Source organism: Drosophila teissieri, unplaced genomic scaffold (assembly GCF_016746235.2).
Source record: "Drosophila teissieri strain GT53w unplaced genomic scaffold, Prin_Dtei_1.1 Segkk10_quiver_pilon_scaf, whole genome shotgun sequence".
Classification (NCBI taxonomy): Eukaryota; Metazoa; Arthropoda; class Insecta; order Diptera; family Drosophilidae; genus Drosophila; species Drosophila teissieri.
Genome location: NW_025224980.1, coordinates 255,614 through 277,471, shown reverse-complemented (window position 1 = coordinate 277,471; position 21,858 = coordinate 255,614). Strand labels below are relative to the sequence as shown.

Here is a 21,858-nt window from a genome sequence, read left to right as displayed (position 1 = left end):
AAATTCAGGAATGCCTGAAAAGAGTTTTAAAGTATTTGAAAGGTACTGCTAACTTAACATTAATATCAATTATGATTGCATACTTGTTGGATATGTTGATTCAGATTGGCTGCGAGACTGATAGAAGAAGTTAATAAAATGTTTGAAACATGTTTGATATCCTGGTGTAGCATGAAACAAAATTCAGTCGCTGCTTCATCTACCGGAGCACAATATATAGCCTTATTTGAAGTCGTTAGAGAAACATTATGGCTTAAGTCATTAATGAATGAAATGAAGATAGACTTGGATTTACCAATACACATTTATGAAGATAATCAGGGTTGTATTAGCATTGCCAATAATCCAACATGTCATAAGAGAACAAAGCACATAGATATTAAATATCATTTTTTCCGAGAACAAATTGAAAAGAAACTTATTTCTGTAAAATATATTTTCACAGACTCACAACTGGCAGATATATTGACGAAACCTCTACCAACGGCAAGGTTCCTAACTTTAAGAGATAAACTCGGACTTGCAGAATAAATATAAATAATATAATATATTATATATTTCAGAACAGGCGCACTACGGCCAACCGGCCAATCGATGCTAACGATCCCCACCAAGACCACGGTCAGGCGACTCAATTGGTGACCCAGACGTATTAGCCAACGGGCTCTACTCCAATAGTGACAGAAATATATGAAATAAGCTGAAGAAATTTGGGAAATATTTATGAATATTTAATAAAGACGCCTATGCATTCAAATGGTGAGAAAATTGGCATTCCTTTTTATTTATAACGGTCGATTTACTTTTGCTTAAACTTCTAAAATCTAAATACACATAGCAAGAGTACAAATTTGGGCATATGCGTTAAAAACTTACCTTTCTAAAAATTTTTTAAATGGCCTTCCTTTAAGTTGTGTAAATATTTCTTCCAAATATGGCTGTAATAATAAACAATTCATTTCGGGTATAAGCGAGAAGAAAATATATTTTTTTCATTCCTAATAATGTATATAAGCAATTTATTATTTTGTTAATGCCCCAGCACAAAATCCTATATGTATATCCTTTATACAAATATTTAAAATATGAAATAGGTCGCAAGTTTTTAGAAATAAACAAACTTTTTTAGAAATTAAAAACAAGAGAGAACGCTTTAGTCGAGTTCCCCGACTATCTGATACCCGTTACTCCACATTGACAGTTTTTTACGATTTGTGGTCGTTAGAGTGCGCGTGGCGAAAAGTTCTTTGGCAAATCAAGAGAAATTTACAAGACTAATAAAAAATATCAAAAAAAATTTCCAAAGTGTGGGCGTGGCAGTTTTGGGCGGTTAGTGGGCGTTAGAGTAGAAATTGAAGGATCGACGTCCAGTGATCCTAATGAAGAACGTATATAACATACTTTATAGAGTTGGAAACGCTTCTTTCTACCTATTGCAATTTTACTCTACATTTTTAAATATAATTGATTAACTAGTGGACACGCCTCAATATATAACCATTTAAATTTTTAAAAATTTCTATTCGGATTTGGGTAGAATGGGCGAGGGCTGTGAGTAAAATGAAACCATATCGGATCCTATTCTTTTAAATGGGGATCGGTTCAAGGAAAAATGTAACTATCTATTCCCGTTTAATTTCTATATTATATTTGTAAGAGCAACGCAACCTCTTTCTATCGTTAAACAACGAAGAGACCCTTAGCACAAGATCAACTCTGTAACTTCGAGTCGTACTGAAGCAAGGCTCTCTTATATTAACTCGTATACTCTCAACTGCCTGTGTGCAGTCATATTGTTTTCCACTTTACTTAGTTCTAATAAAGTACTCAAATTAAACAAGTTATGGGCCCAGGCCATCGAGAATAAAATAAACTGCAAAACTTTAAAAGTGAATATTTCTGAGTTTGTAGAATATTCTGGACTTTTTGATATTGTCATTGTGAATATTTGTGATTGACAAAATGAGTTGTCGTGGGCTGTACACATGAGAAGTGTGTTAATATATTCGGACTTATGAAAAGTCACGTGTAATCGAGTCGTCAAAGAGGAAAATGATAGTGCCGAGAAAAAGGCTCTATTTAAAAGGATAAAAAAACCGTTGCGAGTATAATGTTGTGTGTTAAGACATCGCAAATTAACCACATAAAGCATGGTGAAACCACTAAGGAAGCATAGTAAAAACTGGGAGAAATACACACACCTACGGGACCAGCGCGTCGTATTTGCTTATTGGGCAAAGAAGAAATCGCAAGAGAGTGCGAGCGCAAACGCGAAATCATCTCTCGCTCAGCTAGACAAATGCCAAAAAAAGATGTGGTGTTTGGACCCGGGAGCCACTGCTCATATGTGCTCTGAGAGGGCATTTTTTAAAAATATGAGAAAACATAAAGAACGCACGGGAGGTCTCGTAGTGTAGTGGATAGCGCAACTACCTGTCAAACACGAGGTCGTGGGTTCAAACCCCACCCATGACGGGAGCATGGCCTCACAATCTTTTCCCTCAAAAATTACTTTTCTAATTTTTAGAAAGCATTATTCCATCCAAGTGCCTAATGCAACAATCTTCGGCAACTTCCTCTTGCCCCACCGCCTCACCCCCTCTCCACGCTATATGGAGTAAAGCGGGGTCCCCCCACATAGTTACCAAGTGCACCCTGTGTTCTGCGAACAGCAACAACACCCAGCAGGTCCTGACGCGTTACCAGACTGTTCGCTTTTCTACGACTAGCAACATCACCGTAGACGCCACTCCCCGATGACGTTAGGTGGCAGCCCCAACACTGGGATAAGCCGCATCTGGTCAATCACCAGATCGGTCGAAAAACGTAATCGATTACCGAAACAAATACGAGAAAATTAAACATATACGGCCCCCCAAATTCGATGACGACCATAGGCATATCAAAACGGACACGAATTGGACAATGGAACGTTAGAACTCTGAGAGAACCATCTAGATTAGCACAGTTCGAGGCTGAGATGGAGAGACTCCACATTGCAATAGGCGGAATCAGCGAGATGAGGTGGGGTGGCAGTGGGGAAACAACAACATCAAATAGCAATCTCGTCCTACATAGTGGCAACAGTAAAGGCAGCAGATACGGAGTGGGGTTTTACGTGTCCAAACGCATAAAAAAGACTCTGCACTCCTGGGAACCCATTTCTGATAGACTCGTGACAGCCAGATTAAGATGTAGAGCTAGACATATAAATATCATACAATGCTATGCCCCGACGGAAGACGCCAACGATGACACCAAGGACGACTTCTACACTGCGCTCACAGCAACCCTCAACAAGACGAGGCAAGGTGACATCAACATCCTCATGGGTGACTTTAATGCGAAAGTAGACCCCAACAACACCGAAATAAGATCTGTTATGGGCCAACATGGAACTGGGACTCGCAATGACAACGGGGAGAGATTAGTGGAACTCTGCCAGCTATTACAACTGGTAATCGGCGGCACAATATTCCCACACAAATATGTCCACAAATACTCCTGGACATCTCCTAGTGGAAACACGCGCAACGAGATCGACCACATTTGCATTAGCAGGAAATGGAGACACTCACTACTGGACGTACGGAACAAAAGGACGTAGAGACAGTGATCATGAGTTAGTCATTGGAGAACTTGACATAAAGTTGAACCGCAACTACTCAAGGAACACTTATTACAGCCAGCACCGACGAGCGCCCCCCCTGAATCTGCACCTCCTCAGCGACTCCACTATGAAGACGAGAATGACGTCCACATTGCGGGAACCCCAAGAAGACCATCCATGGGAGCACACCTGCAGACAGCTAAGGGCCACAGCTGAGCAAATAATTGGGCTGCAACAACGCGAAGAGCAGACTGGATATCTGAAAGGACCTGGGACCTGATTAGAAGGAGGAACAATCTGAAGCCTCTGGCGGACCAGCTCACACAGAACCGTGATGAATATCGCAGCCAGAAAGGACAAGCGTGCGCTACTGGATAGACTTGCGACAGACGCAGAACGAACAGCCGGCGAGAACAACATGCGCTCGTTATACCAGCAGATTGCACGGATTGCCGGAACCCACCACAGACGGAACCAGCCGCAACCTCTTATCCAATGATGATGCACAGATCCGGTGGTGGCGCCAACACTTCATGGGAATTAGCCACACCACATCACCAAACGTGGCCACGGACTACAGAAGCATTGCGCCACCAAGTGGGAATACCATGATACCCTCTGTACCCCCAAAAGTAAGAGAGATAGATTGTGAATGCAATAAAGAAGCTGAAGCACAACAGGGCAGCAGGAGAGGACAACATACCAGCCGAACTGCATAAAGTTTGACCCTCAGCTGATGGCTGATGGCTGATACGCTGCATCCACATTTCGCACGCATATGGGAAGGCGAGACTGTGCCTGACTCCTGGAAAAGCGGAATCATCGTGAAGCTCCCCAAAAAAGGCGACCTTAGCGACAACTGCAACAACTGGAGAGGGATAACACTGCTCAACACTAGCTATAAAATCCTAGCTACACTACTGAACGATCGCCTCCAGGAAAAAATTGAGCCAACAATCTGAGACGAACAGGCAGGCTTCAGACCACACAGGAGTTGCGTAGACCAGGCAAACACACTACGCATAATTACCGTGGAATGGAGAGCCCCGCTTTACCTCCTGTTCATCGACTTCAAGAAGGCATTCGACTCAGTTGAAAGGGCAGCTATATGGCGATCACTTGCACGGAAAGGAGTACCTGCTAATCTCATCGCTATCATCAAATCGATATATGACGATGCCAACCTGGCGGTACTGCACAACGGGAAAACAAGTGCACCTTTCCAGACGAAGACCGGATTTCGGCAAGGATACCCGCTATCACCTCTACTCTTCAACAACGTGGTCGACGAGTTAATGAGCGAAATATGCTCCTCCAAGCTCGGAATAACGTGGAGCCTCACTAGACACCTTGAGGACTTGGACTATGCAGACGACATCTGTCTTATCTCTCACAGACTCGGCGACATACAGAGGAAAAGTGACAACCTCGTCAAGATAGCCAGCAGCGTAGGACTCGAGATAAACGTAGCAAAAACAATGCGTGTGTGTTATCCATACTACTATACGGAAGTGAGACATGGCTCGCAACGAAGAAAATAACGCAGAAGCTGCAGGTATTCAGCAATAAATGCCTGAGAATCATATGTGGGGTTCTCTGGCCAAACAGAATAGCCAACACAGAGATGTGGCGCGTTACGGGCGAGCCCCCGATACACACCCAAATAAGGAAGAAGAAATGGATGTGGATAGGACACTCTCTCAGGAGAAACCCTAGTAGCATAGTAAGGATGGCACTGGACTGGAACCCCCAAGGAAGCAGGAGGATAGGAAGGCCAAGAGCAACATGGAGAAGAACCGCTCAACAAGAACTTACCCAAATAAACATCACATGGGAAAATGCTAAACAGACAGCACAAAACAGATGGTGCTAAACAATCATGTTTTACTGCTACTGTTTGAGTAAAATGACCAATAAAGATATGATATATGGTTTGAAAGAACAAAAATTTAGTGGTACAAAAGAACTGCAATGTATCACGTGTGCAAAGAGCAAAATATGCGTGAAGAAGTGTTTAAGAGCAAGTGAAAGTCGTGCCACCGAAGTGCTTGAATTGGATATATATGTGATATTGTGGTCCGATATATGTGGTCCTATGCAAGCTGTTTCCACGGGAGGTGCACACTATTTTACTACATTCATAGATGACAAGTCTCGATATGTGTCTGTCTGTTTCCTGAAGACGAGGGATGAAGTTCTAGCAAAATTTAAAGAATTTAAAGCATTTGCAGAGAATCAGACTAACAAGAAGATTAAAGCCGTGAGAAGCGACAACGGGAGTGAGTATTTAAGTAATGCATTTCAGTCTTTCTTGACAGAAAATGGTATCAAGCGACCCTTAGCAAAATGGTGTGGCGGAACGTGCTAACCGAACTCTGGTAGAAATGGCCAGAAGTATGATGCTGCAAGCTGGTGTGGGTGATTGGCTATGGGCAGAGGCTATTAACACTGCTGCCTATCTACGCAATCGCGCCGAGACGTCTACTTTACCAGGAATGACTCCAACTGTATCGCACTTGAGGGTTTTTGGTCTAGGACTGTCGTGCTGAACAAAACCCAGTAAAAGAAGTTCGTTCTAAAAGGAACATGCTTAGTTAGGATACTCTGAAACTTCGAAAGCTAATCGTCTGTATAATCCTAGCAAGCGAAACATATGTGTGGCTCGGGAAGTCATGTGAGAATGACCATGGTGACTGTGCTCGGACCGATGAAGATTCAGGTATTTCGAACGTTCAACTTGACAAGCAGAAAGCCAATTCAGTGGAAGTGTTTGATGAAATCCAGAACCTGTCTAATAATCAAGACAATGATGAACCTGTCGGCGAGAATTATGCTGAAGAAGGAGCAGAGCTTTCTCCTGATGAACCTGAACCAGCTGAACGCAGAGGTCCTGGGCGACCAAAGAAAGTGTACACCGGCCTGCCTGGGCGGCCACGTAAGCAGTACAATTATGTCACTGCAATGTATGCTGAAGAAGTCCACGTTCCTACGAGTGTAAACGAGGCAATAGGAATGGATAATTCTGATGAATGGAAGGCTTCTATGCAGAAGGAGATAGACAGTCTTCAAGCCAATGCGACCTGGACTTTGGTGGACCTCCCAGAAGGTCAGAAAGCCATCGGATCGAAATGGAGGTTTGCAGTAAAGCGTGGCAGGTAGACGGGCCAGGTAGAGCGACTGAAATCTCGACTAGTTGCTAAGGGATGCGCTCAGCGATATGGCGTTAATTTTACGGACACGTGCTCTTCTGTGGCACGTTATTCGTCTATCAAACTTGTCATCGCTCTGGCAGTGGCGCCTGCCTACAGTGATCTATGTACATGATACTGTTTACATGCGTCAACCAGAGGGATTTATCGATGAGCCATATCCGAAACGAGTGCTGAAGCTACACAAATCTCTGTACGGATTGAAGCAAAGCGGCCGAGAATGGAATGAGCAGTTAAATGCAGTTTTGCTCAAAATTGGATTTGTACCGTGTCCTAGCGAACCTAGTGAACTATAAAAGCAAGACAGTTGAGATTAGGCATACAGACTCCAGAGACATAGACGCAGCGCAAGTTAGTCGATTCATGTTGTCACTTAACGCCCACAAAACGCCTAAAACTTTCGCCCCTGGCTGTTCCAGGCTATTGTTGTATTTCGCCTTCCTTAGCTTTTTCAGGATATAATTTATCATATGCATTGGTTATGCGTCACCTCTTTTTTTATCACCATCACGATTAGTGAGGCGAACGGGACGTTGATTTGGCCTTGAATCGCAGTGTTATTTGGATGGTGGCGTTGCTTAATTGGCTTTTCAAGACTGCCACCGACAGTCTGTCGCGCGACAAGCTTTGACTCGATCGTCACACTTAGCACTGCGAAATGCATACTCCTGTTTTGGGTATGTAGGAGGCTAATAAAAGGCGTCCGTTCTCTATTCTTGTCACAAACGAAGTGTTCTTTATACTCTCGATCCGTTCCTTCTTAGCCTATTACAGGTATGTATTAGTGTGTCGGTTGCTGATCGTGCGAACGGGACACACACAGTAGTGTCCGTAAGCACGATTAACACATTCGAGTACGCGAGACGCGCCTATTGTGCTTAAACTAAGTGTATGTATATTTAGGACTGTATGTACAATGACTGTGTGTATGTATACGATAGTGTGGCTGCTTGCTACAGGTAGTTTATGGGCGTCAGAGTGCGCGTAACAACATGGGTCAACAAACTTGCGCTGCGTCTATGTCTCTAGAATCTGTATGCTTAATCTCAACCTTCTAGATCACCTTCTAGATCCTGAGTTCTCGACGTTCATAAGGACAGACGGACGGACATGGAAACGCTTCCTTCTACCTGTTACATACTTTTCAACAAATCCCTTTTTCCTTTACGAGTAACTTTTATAATTATGTTAAGTATAAGGTAAAAATATCTTTTTCTGAAGTAAAAATTAAGTGAAACCGGATCGTAGTCATAACAAACCTTTGATATCAACTATTGTGAAAAAAATTTGTTTTCATTTTACTAAAATATAAATTAATCAAATATAAAATATTCGTAAGGTACCTTACGGCAAGGTACGTGGAACGCCAATGGCGACTCACAGCGCAAACTTGAGCTAGCTCCATTTCTACTAGGGCTACACTTTATTGCAGCAGGCGACTACAGCGCTAAACATACTCGCTGGGCATCACGCCTTGTGAATCCAAAAGGAAAACGGCTCTACAAGACTATAATAAAAGCCACTAACAAACTTGACCATATTTCTCCGGGGAGTCCTAGATACTGACCATCGGACCTCAATAAGCTGCCTGACTTTGCAGTTACGAAAAATATTTCTGGCACTCTGGTTAGGGCGGAATGCCTGCCAGACCTGTCATCTGATCACTCGCCTGTATTTTTTCACCTCTGTCGGTACGAAGAAAACGTAAACCCACCTGACAGATTGACTTTACATAAAATAAACTGGCTCAGGTATAAAAATAAATATGTTCACACATTGAGCTAAAACCAAAACTCAACACTGAATCTGATATTGAGAGCTGCACAGGTACACTGGAATCGATTCTTACGGCAGCAGCTCGTACTTCAACACCTAAACACCGAACGTAATTCGAAAAAGACTAACGTAAAAATCGAGCAACTCGTTCACGAAAAACAACGCTTACGTAGAAAATTACAATCTTCCAGATCTCCATTTGCAAAACAAAAGCTAAAAATAGCCACACGGAAACTTGCCAACGCTCTGAAACACGAGGAGAAACACGTTCGGCGCCGATACATAGAGCAACTTTCTCCAAAAGGCACAAAACATAAGTCGCTGTGGAGAGCCCACTCTACTTTTCGTCCACCGACTAAAACCGTTTTGCCGATAAGGAATCCCTCAGGCAGCTGGGCACGTAGTGCACTTTCGCGCTACCATCCTCACCCATTAACTCCCACCAGCAACACACCTGAATTGTATTTCGTCGAAAAAAAATAACCAAAATTATTAAAGACAATCTCAGCCCGAAAAAATTCGCTGGCTGCGACCTTTTAACACCGGCAATGATCATCGAGCTGCCACATTCTGCACTTCAATACATAACCCAGCTCTTCAATGCCATCCCACAATCTCACAACGATGGAAGAGATCGCTCATCATAATGATTCCAAAGCCTGATTCCAGTCTGTTCATATTACAGACCAACTCGAACTCAACCAATTCGAAACTAGTCGAAAAATGCCTGCTAATCCGGCATAAACTTGATCTGAGCGCCCACAACAAAATCACAGCTCATCAATTTGGTTTCATGAAAGCCACGGAACCATTGAGCAGATGAATCTAATAACAGCGAAAATAAGAACTGCTTTTGAAAATCGAGAACACTGTACAGCCGTATTCCAAGCATTCGACAGAGTCTAATGTTTAAAGTTAAACAACCCTACCCGAAAGCACTGACAAACTTCTAAAATTCTAAATTTTGCAGTGCGGTGCAACACTTTTATTTCCGCTGAATCGAGGATGGAGTCCCCCAAGGCAGCATTCTTAGTTCCACAGCCGACATTCCTACAAATAGACGCCTTACGGTATCCACGTTTGCCGACGACACAGCTATCCTAAGCCGTTCTAGGTCCCCAATCCAAGCTACAGCACAGCTGGCATTGCACCTCATAGACATTAAAAAGTGGCTCTCTGACTAGCAAATAATAGTAAACGAGCAAAAATGCAAGCACGTAACGTTTACGCTAAGCAGACAAGATTGCCCACCACTTTTGCTGAACAACACTCCCGAGAGCAAATGAGGTAACGTACCTGGGAGTACATCTCGACAGAAGACTCACATGGCGCAAGCACATTAAAGCCAAAAAAATTCAACTTAAACTTTCAAGCCAACAACTTACACTGGCTCATCAACGCTGGCTCTCTCCTCAGCCTAGACCACAAGGTCATACTCTACTTAAAGCCAAGAACTTACACTGGCTCATCAAAGCTGGATCTCCCCTCAGCCTAGGCCACTACAACTCCTACTACTCTGCAATTCCGTTTTGAAACCTATATGTAGTTATGGCTCACAGCTATGGAGCAACAGCAATATTGACATCATACTGAAACCATCCAAAGAGACTTAAATATTCCACCTGTCATCATTGCAATTACGGAACTCAAAAGAAAATACCATATAAAGCTTTCTTTGCCAAAAGAAAAGCAAAGTAATATAAAAAACAAAAAAATATGGTGCCGAGAGGGTGTGGCAAACACGCTGGTCTTTGCGGAAGCCATATATGGAGAAATTTCGAGACATACTTATTATGAATGCGAGTCCCAGGTAAAACAAGAGAGAACACTATAGTCGAGTTCCCCGACTATCTGATACCCGTACTCAGCTAGTGAAAGTGCGAAGGAAGGAAGGAAGCTGTACGGGAGAACTAATGATGCCTGCCACATTAAGGCAAGTAATTAAGACTATATTACATGTCAGAAAAGACGCTATATATCATACTCTGAAATCACAACAACGCAATAAACTTGGTGATAAATCAAGCTACGTCGATTCAACGATCACACCAATTGAATAAGAAACGGGCGTGGCAAACAATTCTTAACATATCGATAACAACTGGAAAAACAAATAATAAAATGAAAAAATCTCAACACCTTTTTTAGAACTGTGGATGTGGTAGTTTTGGGCGGTTTGTGGGCGTTAAAGTATACGTGGCAAACATTTTTTGGCAAATCTATAGAAATTTACAAGACCAATACAAAACTGTAAAAATATCAAATCTAGTCAACGAGTCTTTTACTCAACGAGTCTTTTACTCAACGAGTCTTTTACTCAACGAGTAACGTCTATAAGCACTACAAATGAAAAAACAACCCTTTCTGATTACAAAAAAAATTGGTTTGTTCCCATACCGATATGGGTATGGTACATACTATACCATACCATATTTTGAAGTTGCTTCTCGATGCATTGCCCCATAGTTCGGAGCCATAGGTGCATAAGGGTTTTAAAACGGAGTTATACAAAAGGACTTTGTACTTCAGGCGTAGGGGAGAACGAACTTTTATAAGCCAGCGTATATCCTTTGTTTCAGTCTCAGATGCGTCGTTTTGGCCTCTATGTGTTTCCGCCAGGTGAGCCGCTTGTGCAGATGAATTGCGGTGTCGTCAGCGAATGTGGATATTGTTAGCTGGTATTCTATTGGGATGTCCGCTGTGTATAGGGAGTATAGAATTGTACCCAGAACACTTCCTTGGTGAACTCCAGCTTCTATAGTACAATCGCTTGAAGTGATTGAACTGCATCTAACCGCGAACACTCATTGGTATAGATAAGACTTTATAAGCTTATGTAAGTTTTGGGGCAGTAGTTTGATTATTTTGCCCTTAACCTGCTCAATAGCTCCATGTTTTGCCCGAAAACCAAATTGGTGCGATGGGAGTGTGTTGTGTGTTTTGAGGTGGGGAATGATTCGTAGTAGCTGCACTTTTTCAAATAACTTGGAGAGACAAGTAAGTAAGCTTATTGGCCTGTATGATGATGGCTGTGATTTGTCTTTCCCGGGCTTAGGGATCATAACTATGGCTAATTTCTTCCACTTTTGAGGGAAGTATAAAATTGTGGTAATTGCGTTGAAGAGCAAGCAGATTTGTAATACTGCACACATTGGGAGCTCGATGGTCATTTTTGGGGTTAATAAGTCGAAGCCAGGCGATTTTCCAGTCTTTAGTTGCTCTTTAATGACTTTCGTTATTTCGCTTCGCCGAAATTCTATGGGATCTTGTGGCGCTAAGTCAGATGCCGTTAAGTGTGGGAGAGTAAATGAATTAGTGGCTGGATTTGGTGAAATACTTTTCTGAGATGATCAGCGAAGGCTCTATCCATGTAACTACGAGCCCAGTTTCCGGAAGAGTACAACAGTCTACCTGTTACATACTTTTCAACAAATCCCTTTTTCCTTTACGAGTAACTTTTATAATTATGTTAAGTATAAGGTAAAAATATCTTTTTCTGAAGTAAAAAATAAGTGAAACCGGATCGTAGACATAACAAACCTTTGATATCAACTATTGTGAAAAAAATTTGTTTTCATTTTACTAAAATATAAATTAATCAAATATAAAATATTCGTAAGGTACCTTACGGCAAGGTACGTGGAACGCCAATGGCGACTCACAGCGCAAACTTGAGCTAGCTCCATTTCTACTAGGGCTACACTTTATTGCAGCAGGCGACTACAGCGCTAAACATACTCGCTGGGCATCACGCCTTGTGAATCCAAAAGGAAAACAGCTCTACAAGACTATAATAAAAGCCACTAACAAACTTGACCATATTTCTCCGGGGAGTCCTAGATACTGACCATCGGACCTCAATAAGCTGCCTGACTTTGCAGTTACGAAAAATATTTCTGGCACTCTGGTTAGGGCGGAATGCCTGCCAGACCTGTCATCTGATCACTCGCCTGTATTTTTTCACCTCTGTCGGTACGAAGAAAACGTAAACCCACCTGACAGATTGACTTTACATAAAATAAACTGGCTCAGGTATAAAAATAAATATGTTCACACATTGAGCTAAAACCAAAACTCAACACTGAATCTGATATTGAGAGCTGCACAGGTACACTGGAATCGATTCTTACGGCAGCAGCTCGTACTTCAACACCTAAACACCGAACGTAATTCGAAAAAGACTAACGTAAAAATCGAGCAACTCGTTCACGAAAAACAACGCTTACGTAGAAAATTACAATCTTCCAGATCTCCAGTACAACAGTTTCTGTTGGTGCCTGTAGATTCCTATGGGCTTTCAACAATGAGTTCTTTGTGCTGGTGGGCGTAATACTCTCTATGTAACGTAGTTGTGCGTCCGCTTCTTCTTTCTTAAGTCTGCGAGAAGCTGCTTTTAGTCTACTCATTGCACCAGCCCCTCCCATCGAAGTCGTCGTTTTTCAATCACAAGCAGTTCAGTATCTCGATTTGTGATGGTAAACTTTATACTGAATGAGTGTGCACCTTGTGAAGTTGATGCTTTTGCTGCGTTTGCAGCAAGGGGCTGGAAAAGTCGGTATGGAAACAAACATATTTTGTGTACCTCTCCAAATTAGTCCTGATGCTTGTAAGCCTATACGGCCGCTCGATGTGTTGCAGGTGGTACAAAAGATGAAAGAGCACCAGTGATCAGATGAAAGTTCTAGAAGTGCCTCAGCTGTATTCATTCATTGGGATATCCTCTGGAAGCTTGCGATTGCGATCTACAGCTGTTTTCATTTTGGGGTCGCTATCCGAGATTCCCGGTACATGTGCTTGGCTTTCAAATCGCCAGATGCAACACCGAGGGAGTCGAAAAGTGTTGTGTATTCGTCCTCAGATATTGTGAAGCGGGGTGGGCAATAGACAACACCCAGAGTGAGATCACCGTTATAGCGTTGGAGGCTTATAGAGGTGATTCGTAAATTCGTAAGAATTTTTTGATTTGTAAAACGGGCACTTTTATCTGGCCGAAATGAAAAGTAAATGCCTTTTTTATATCAAATCAGATCTTATTTACTAAAAAAAAATAATCAACTCAGCCGTCTATTGATTTTAATTCCACATCCCCACAAGATCATTCTGCCTCTTAGTTATTTTATGAAAAATTTATTTCTGACCCTACCTCAGATTCGACAAACAAAATGTTGCCGTCGCCAACAACAATTTTCGATTTGGCAACAGGTCAATAAGTACGTCGCCAAATGCTATCGCGAAGGTTGCCATACTGTTGGTAAAACGAAAAAGGCAGGTAAATATACTTACAAAATATAAAAGAATTCATAAATTAGTTTAAAGGAGGGCCAAAAGTATTGTTTGTTAATAATGCTATTCAATTTAATTACTTAAATGGTCAACGTTCAGTAAAAAAGGAATGGCGACCTTCGGAATAAAAACTGTGAAAAAGGTGGCAGCTCTAGATATTCTCAAGCCCTCCAATTTCAGCCTTCTCCTGACTTCCAAACAAACAATGGCAAATATAAAAGGCAATTAAAAAACTATGCTGTTTGAGCAGAAAGAAGCGATAAGAAACGAAACATTCCGAACATTTTGCGAAAACCAGAGCACCTAAAAACGAAATTAAAAGATTTGCTCACATCGAATTCGAAAAAAAATAACGATTACATCCGGTACCGATTACCGATTACCATGCCTGATTATCCTGTTTTAGAAGAAACGAGCATTTGAATAAGGAGGTTTTGGTTCCTCGTAAGCTCTTGCATAGTTGCTTGCATGAATGCCATAAAGGCTTTCATGCTGCTTTGCTGCATCGAAAGCACAATCGGTTCAACGCCAATTGGCTGCTGTTGAAAGTTCTCGTGATTGTTTGTTTGATGAATTGGGTTGTCTGCTGATTTGACCCTGATTTTAGTGCGCTTGCAAAGGACAAATTTGGCACTGTTAGGTATCTGACAGACGAAAGGATGTTAGTTGTAGTCGGTTCCAATAATTTGTGAATTGCTGGTGTGGTACGATCACGACCGAAGCCACTCGTTTGTATAGACGACTCTCAAGTTCCGTGTAGGCAATGCATCCTCGACAATTGGCTGTGTGTTTTTCGCTACAGTTGTTGCATAATTTAATTAAACTGTCGTTCTTGTTCTTAGGACTGTTTGCTGTACCGTAAGCATCGCTGCAAGCGACGCAGAGCGATTTTAGGATGCAGTACGCTTTGGTGGGGCCATATCCTTGGCAGTTGGTGCCAATGGTCCCAACTTCTGCAACCGATAACTCGAGTAAATGGTTCAGAATAGAGGTATGACTTTGAGATCATTTTTATTTATCATCCTTTTAAAATCGTAAGTCCTTTGTTTTATCATTGGAAAAATTAAATTGTAAAAATTCCTTAAATCAAAAATGTGGGAGATTTCCTTGTTATAATATCAACCAACTAAGTGCCGATCGTCGTTTTTTGTAATTAACGTAAATATAATTTGAGGGCGGCTCATGCTTCCAACGTATTAACCCAAGTAGCCAGGTCGTTCGAGAAGGTTGAGTCCAAAGAAGATAGAAGCGCAGATATAATGGTAACGCATTTAGCGGTGCGGGTATATCGTTTATTTGACGATCAAGTACAGAGGGGGTGGGGGGACTGCCCGGAAAACGTAAAATCGACGCTGCCGACGTACTAGGCTAAGGAGCCAGGTCGTTTGCGGGGCTTGAATCTTTACGGCTTTCCATGACTTATTTTTGGTGGGGAACGATTTTAGTTTCTTTGGTTCACGCTGCCGGCGTACTAGACCAAGTAGCCATGTCGTTTGTGAGGCACGTGGCCAGGGAAATAGGAAAACTGTTGTGGATTCCGAACGTATCGGTCAAATAGCAGCAGGTTGTGGAGTCCGCAAATATCGGTGAAACAGACTGATTTTCCGACGACTAGCGGGCGTGGCTTTTCGGACATACACTGTCTTAGGTGGACCAGTTTACATATGGAACCAAGTAAAAGCTCCCTAGGAAAAGATGGGCCAGTTCACATATGGAACCACGTAAAAGCTCCCCAGGAAAAGGTGGGCCAGTTAACATATGGAACCACGTAAAAGTTCACCAGGATAAAAGAAGGCCAGTTCATGTACGGATCCACGTAAAAGCTCCCCAGGAAAAGGTGGTCCAGTTCACGTACGGAACCCAGTAAAAGTTCCCTAAGCAGTGGAAGACGGAGGCATGTTGGCCGGATGTAAGCATGTCTGGGCAACGGCCAACAGCTCCGGCTAATTATTTGTTTTTTTTTTTGGGGGGCTTAAATACCAGACGAGTTTTTGACTGAGGAGACACTTATTAATGGCGTAACAGCACCCCAGCTTTAAACAAGTTGTACTTAACAACGTTCACGGTAGATCGTGTTTTCTATTTAGCTGCATACCCAGCAGAACACCCAAAACAATTCTTAAATACAGAAACCCCAATACATAAATGAAAGGGGCAAAAAAGAAAGTGTGGTTCCAACCCTCCACGCTGTTGTTGGTGCTGAGCGACAGGTTTTCTAAATGGACAGAGTTTTGAAAACAGCCACGGCGGAAACGTTGCAGAAGGCGTTTGGGGAACGCATAGTCGCGAGGTTTGGAATACCGAAGGTGGTGATTACGGACAACGGCGTGCAGTTGACGAGCCGGGCGCTCAAGAAGTTCCTTAACGAAATGGGGATAAAGCAGCAGTTTGGACCATACACCCCGAAGAAAAATCCGACGGACAGAGCGAACCGCAGAGATGAAGGAGGTCTTTCAAATAGTGCGGAGAAGCCTGGACAGCGTTTCCCAAGACCAGGCAAAACACTACAAACTGCGAAGAAGGCAATGGAAACCAAGGATTGGTGACGTAGTGTAAGCAAAAAGGCACCATTTGTCAAAAGCGGCCAGATCGCCAGTGATCTGTAAGATTCGCCACCGGAAGGACAGAAAGGAACGCACGGTACACATCAGCGATCTAAAGCAACAGGATCAGGTGGAGGATGATGGCGAGAACGAGTATGCGGATCCGACGGGTGGAAACCGTGAGAGTATGCAGTAGAGCCAACAGTACGATAACGGAGCCCGAGAATGGACGGAGCCAGTCAACCGTTTCAGCGTCAGGCTAAAGCCGGAGTCAAAGGAGAGACGCCGCGATCAAACCGGAATACTGCGTCCCACGAACATGCCCCAAGACGAGTCTTTATTCGTCTGGCCACACCAGAGTCAACAGCAGATAGCAGTAAGCAGGGTACGGAGGAGTAATGCACTTACCGAACCCAAGGAACCCACATACTCCCGAGGAAAGAGCACGGATGAAAAAGACAAAGATAAACAAAGATGAAACATTTTCTTTTATAATAAAACTTACCGGCAAAAATTATGTTTATAGGTCGGAGGCGCCTCGAACACAAGGCGGTCGATCGGCACTCGATAGTGGCAAGATTCAAAAGAAGGAATGGTACAGTGCGCTGAAAGGATATCGGCCAAGACAGAGCTGAGAACGTCGACAGGATCTTAGGAGTATTCAACAAAGACGACAAGAACGAGTTTATTGTCTCCCGAAGAAAGGGAGGAATGTGAGGAATTAAAACTCCAACCAATTGTAGATGGCAACTTCTCAAAGATGGCCTGCCTGTTGCCTGTTACGCAACGAATCAACGCGTAGTAACAGCAGTGCGAAACCGGGAGTCGGAATAAGCAATAACCGTTAAATGAGGCCTATATAAGCAGGCTGAATGCAGGTGGCTGAACAGTCAAGGAGAACAGTCAAGTGACAAACGCGAAGCAACGAAATCAGCTAGCCCCCTTGCTAGCAAGATCGCTACGTCGAGACGTTCTGGACGAGGAAAGTGAATTAAGACACAGGTAGCTGTGGTCCGTTAAGACGAAGCACGGTTAGGTTGAGACACATTGCTACCGCGTGAGGATCAGACCCTGGCGTTAGCCCGGTGAGTCCAGAAGCGTTTAACAGGAGGGCCCAATCCTAGCAAGGACCCAAGTGCGCGGCAGGAAATGTATTTATTTGCTTCGCAACCAAGGCTGTGAATGTGGAGCTACTCAAAAATTTCTTCACAGTAGCATTTCTCTACGGTCTCAAGCGCTTTACACTTACGAAAAAAATAATAGCACCACCATAACGTATTTTATTCTCGATCAAATAAATTAAGGTTGCATTACCGATAGTACGAAATACCCATTTTTCGCATATTGCTATTTATTTTCCCCATCCGAAAATTATAAAAAAATGAATTGTCCATACCTTTATTTTTTATAATTTTTTTTGAGCGGCAAGGTCTAAAATGAGGCGAAAACAAAAAAAAGCACCACCATCGATTTTTTCAAATATTCAATACTTGTCGGAGGTTATGCACCAGGTGGAGGCCAACATTTGGTCAGACAACGCCACTAATGTGGCCACTAATGTCGGCGAAAATATTAATGGAACTAAAGCGGCTGTTCCTTAGCAGTGATCACCAGAAGTCGATGATTGATTTTTTTTTATCTGAAACTATCGATTAGCATTTTATACCCCTGCGTTCGCAATTCGGCTTTGGGAAGCGGCGGCGAAAACGGCCAAGCACTATTTTTATCGTGCTGTGGGTTCTTCAGTCCTGACAAGATGAACTGAGGACTCTTCTATGTCATATATCAGCCGTAATTATGTCCAGACCTGCAGCCTTACTTTCAGAGAGCCCCGCTGATCTAGATATTCGTAACGCAGCACATTTCTTAAACGGTCCTCCTAATTCCTTCGATTAACCTGACGTAAAAAGTCTCAAATACAACCACTTGGATGCATGGCAGCGCGTATCCTAATTGAAGCAAATCTTCTGGTCTAAGTCGAAGGAAGAGTATCTAACGTTACTTCAGCAGCGTTCTAAGTGTCGAGCTCCAAAGCCTGGTCTGTCTGTAAACGATATTGTTCCAGTCAAGGACGAAAATCTACCCCTAGCCAGAGTGCTTCAGCTGATACCCTGCAGAGATGGTGTCTTCCGAGTTGCCGAAAGGAAAACATCATCAGGAGAGATAGGACGTGCAGAGAACAAGCTGTGTGTTCTGCCCCTTAAGGGCTCTGTTGAAAGCCTGACATCCAACAGGGGGAGCATGTAGGGCCACGCAGCCGGCAGCATTAAATAAAACCAGTTGTAACAGTTAATTTTAACGTAAATCAATCATTGTTTTCCTCTTGCAAGGAAACAAGGACCTAGGACCAAATCGATTTGCCACACTGCCTGTTGAGCGTGGCAAAGAGAAAATGGATGAATCTAAAGAACAAAAGACTGCCCCCAAAGCTTCCCCAATTTTAATTCCGTGGGTAAAGATGCTGAATGATGTCCGCCAAGAAGTCGCAGCTGACAGCTTCCCAAGCAAGGACACTAGAGGAGGTTGTGTCCGTATCATGCCAAAAGATAGTTTGACCTACCGCAAAATAGTGGAAAAAATGGAAAAGAACCATATGGCTTTCCGCACGTTCCAGCTTAACGGGAATCGGGCCTTCCGTTTTGTAATTAAAGGACTACAGTTCTCAACGACAGCTGGGCTCATAACGGAGGAATTAAAAATTCTCGGACACACTGTCCGAGACTTAAAGAATGCTGTATCTAAAACCACCAACTGTGCAATGGCATTGTTTTTTGTTAATCTGAAACCAGCTACCAATAACAAGAAGGTGTTCGAGGTAACCAGGCTGTGCCACGCTGTGGTCACTGTAGAAGAGCCCAGCAAGTTTCACGACCTGGTGCAGTGCACACACAGTGTCATATTAAGGCTGTCGAGTCTACATTAAAGCCAAAAAGCCAATAAGAGTGCTGGCCCAAAGATAAAAGTGAAGTATTCCAGCCACAAAATGCATCATACATAACGTCACACATACTGGCTTCAGCTATGCTGACGCAACCACAGCCACCAGTTCAATTAACAAGCCCCTAGAGCTTGGGAGACAAATGGAAAAAAAAGCTGATAAAGTGCATAGAGCAGATGATGAGCACCATATTCGGCCAGCTCAAGGAGATGATGAAGGCCATGCTTTCCTGCCAGAGAAACAAACAATGTCCGTAAACACTCCGTTAGTAATCTGGAATGCGAGTGGCTTTTTGAGGAACAAGCTCGAAATGGAGCACTATCTCAAAACAAACCAGGTCGCATTTAAAATTCCCTGGATATGACGTAATTAATGCAATGCTCCCCGCGGACAGGCTTAGAGGAGGAGCCTCAGTATTTGTGAGGAGTGGTATAAAATATGAAGATCTGGAGCCTATGCAGCTGGACTGGTTTCAAAGTGCCAGAATTCATTTGTTGACGGAGTCAGGCCAAATTTGTATAGCAGCCTCATACTTGCCGCCAAGGTTTACAATAAACTATCCCGATCTGTCCCCGCAGCTGAACAACTTGTGACGCAAGTTTATTATAGGCGAACACTTCAACGCCAAGCAGACATGGTGGGACTCAGGATTGTTAACCCCAAAGAAAGCATATTTTTAAAATGGGATATGGGTTGCAGTGTCTACTCAACTAGAGAACCCAGCTACTGGCCAACTGACCCCCGCAAGGATTCCTGATCTTTTGGAATTTGCCGTAAGCAAAGGTATTGATCTTATCAAAATTTCCACCTCTGTCTGCTACGACCTGTGTTCGGATCATATCATAGTCAAGATCCTCTTAAAAAGTTCGTACATGAGGACCTCATCCGCAGTGAAGCTTATAAGAAACATGTAGATCCTCAGCCGGGAATCGAAAGTCTGGAGAAAATTGATGATGCGGTAGAGAGTCTCACCAGAAAGATCCATTTGGCAGCGAGCATTACAGCACCAACGGTTGAAGTCACTAGAGCGGCAAATCATATAGCCCGCAGAGATAACTACCTTTCGTCAACAGATTTAGCTACTATTGTAAGAGAGAGGAGAAGACTGCGGATCTGGCAGATCAGCAGAAGCCGGAGAGACAATACTGCACACAATCGAGCATGCAAAGACCTGAACAGAATGCTTTTAAACCTCAAAAGTAAATCTCTGGAAGCATATCTGGTCGATCTTGAGCCATAAGAACATAATCTTTGGAACGCCACCAAATACCTCAAAAGACCAGTGAAGAAGATGTCACCAGTTAAAAGATCTGCAGGTATATAGTGTTGCTCTAGTAAGGAAAAAGCAAAGCTAAATACTTCAAATAGGCAACTTCCGGCCGTTCGACCTGTGTGACCCGAAAGACCTAGACGAGACAATACAATATCAAAACATTTTTCATAAGTGTGGGCGTGGCAGCTTTGGGCCAAAAAGTTTTTTTGGCAAATCGAGAAAAAATTTTCAAGACTAATAAAAAATTAAAAAATATCAAAACATTTTTCAGAGGCAGCATTGGGCGTTAGAGTGGCGTGGCAAAAAGGTTTTTTGCAAATTAGTTCGGGTTTTTTTGGCAAAGCGATAGAAATTTACAAGACTAATAAAAAAAATAAAAAATATACAAAAATTTTTCAAAAGTGTGGTTGTGGCAGCATTGGGATACCTAGTTTACTTTTTACTCTACGAGTAACGGGTATAATTAAGTCAAATACAACTAGTTATACCCGTTACTCGTAGAGTAAAAGGGTATACTAGATTCGTTGACAAGTATGTAATAGGCAGAAAAAATCGTTTCCGACCATATAATAAAGTATATATAGTCTTGATCAGGATCAATAGCCGAGTCGATCTGGCCATGTCCATCTGTCCGTATGAACGTCGAGATCGCTGAGACTACAAAAGCTAGAAAGTTGAGACTAAGCATACGGACTCAAGAGACAAAGACGCAGCGCAAGTGCGTTGACCCATGTGGTCACGCCCACACTAACGCCCACAAACGGCCACGACCACACTTTTTTCATTAGTATTGTACATTTCAATCGATCTGTAGAAAATCTTTTTTGCCACGCCCACAGCCCACTCAAAGCTGTCACGCCCACACTTGAAGGTTTTGATAGTTTTTCTTTTTTTTTTTCATATAAATTTCTCTCGATTGGGCGAAAGACTTTTGCCACGCCCACAAACCGCCAAAAACTTTTAGTCGTGATGTCTCTCTTTTGCACTTCCAATAGCTCAGTAACGGGTATCAGATAGTCGGGGAACTCGACAAAAAAACACCCAAACCAAGTGCAGAGAAACGTACTGGCGACATATACATATATATATAGAAGTTAAACTTATTGCATTTTCGCGAGAGCAACACATATTCACCTGATCATGATATTCCTCATTTTTTTATTAGTTTCAGGGAAAGATCGTTGGTGATTTCTTCCGTTTGCAGATTCAATGTTGAATTTATAATT

The 21,858-nt window shown here is 42.8% G+C and overlaps 1 protein-coding gene across 2 annotated transcripts in view; it reads right to left on the bottom strand.

Annotated features, from left to right (window-relative positions):
* Positions 1-21,858, bottom strand: part of LOC122625460 (G protein-coupled receptor kinase 1) — a 133,313-nt gene that overhangs the window by 77,039 nt on the left and 34,416 nt on the right. Inside the window, exon 6 of one of the 2 annotated variants that reach the window (XM_043805544.1) lies at positions 877-938. The exons of the other annotated variant lie outside the window; for it this stretch is intronic. Coding sequence (XP_043661479.1) covers positions 877-938 — 62 coding nt within the window. The remainder of the gene's footprint in view (positions 1-876; positions 939-21,858) is intronic. 2 annotated transcript variants of the gene reach the window in all.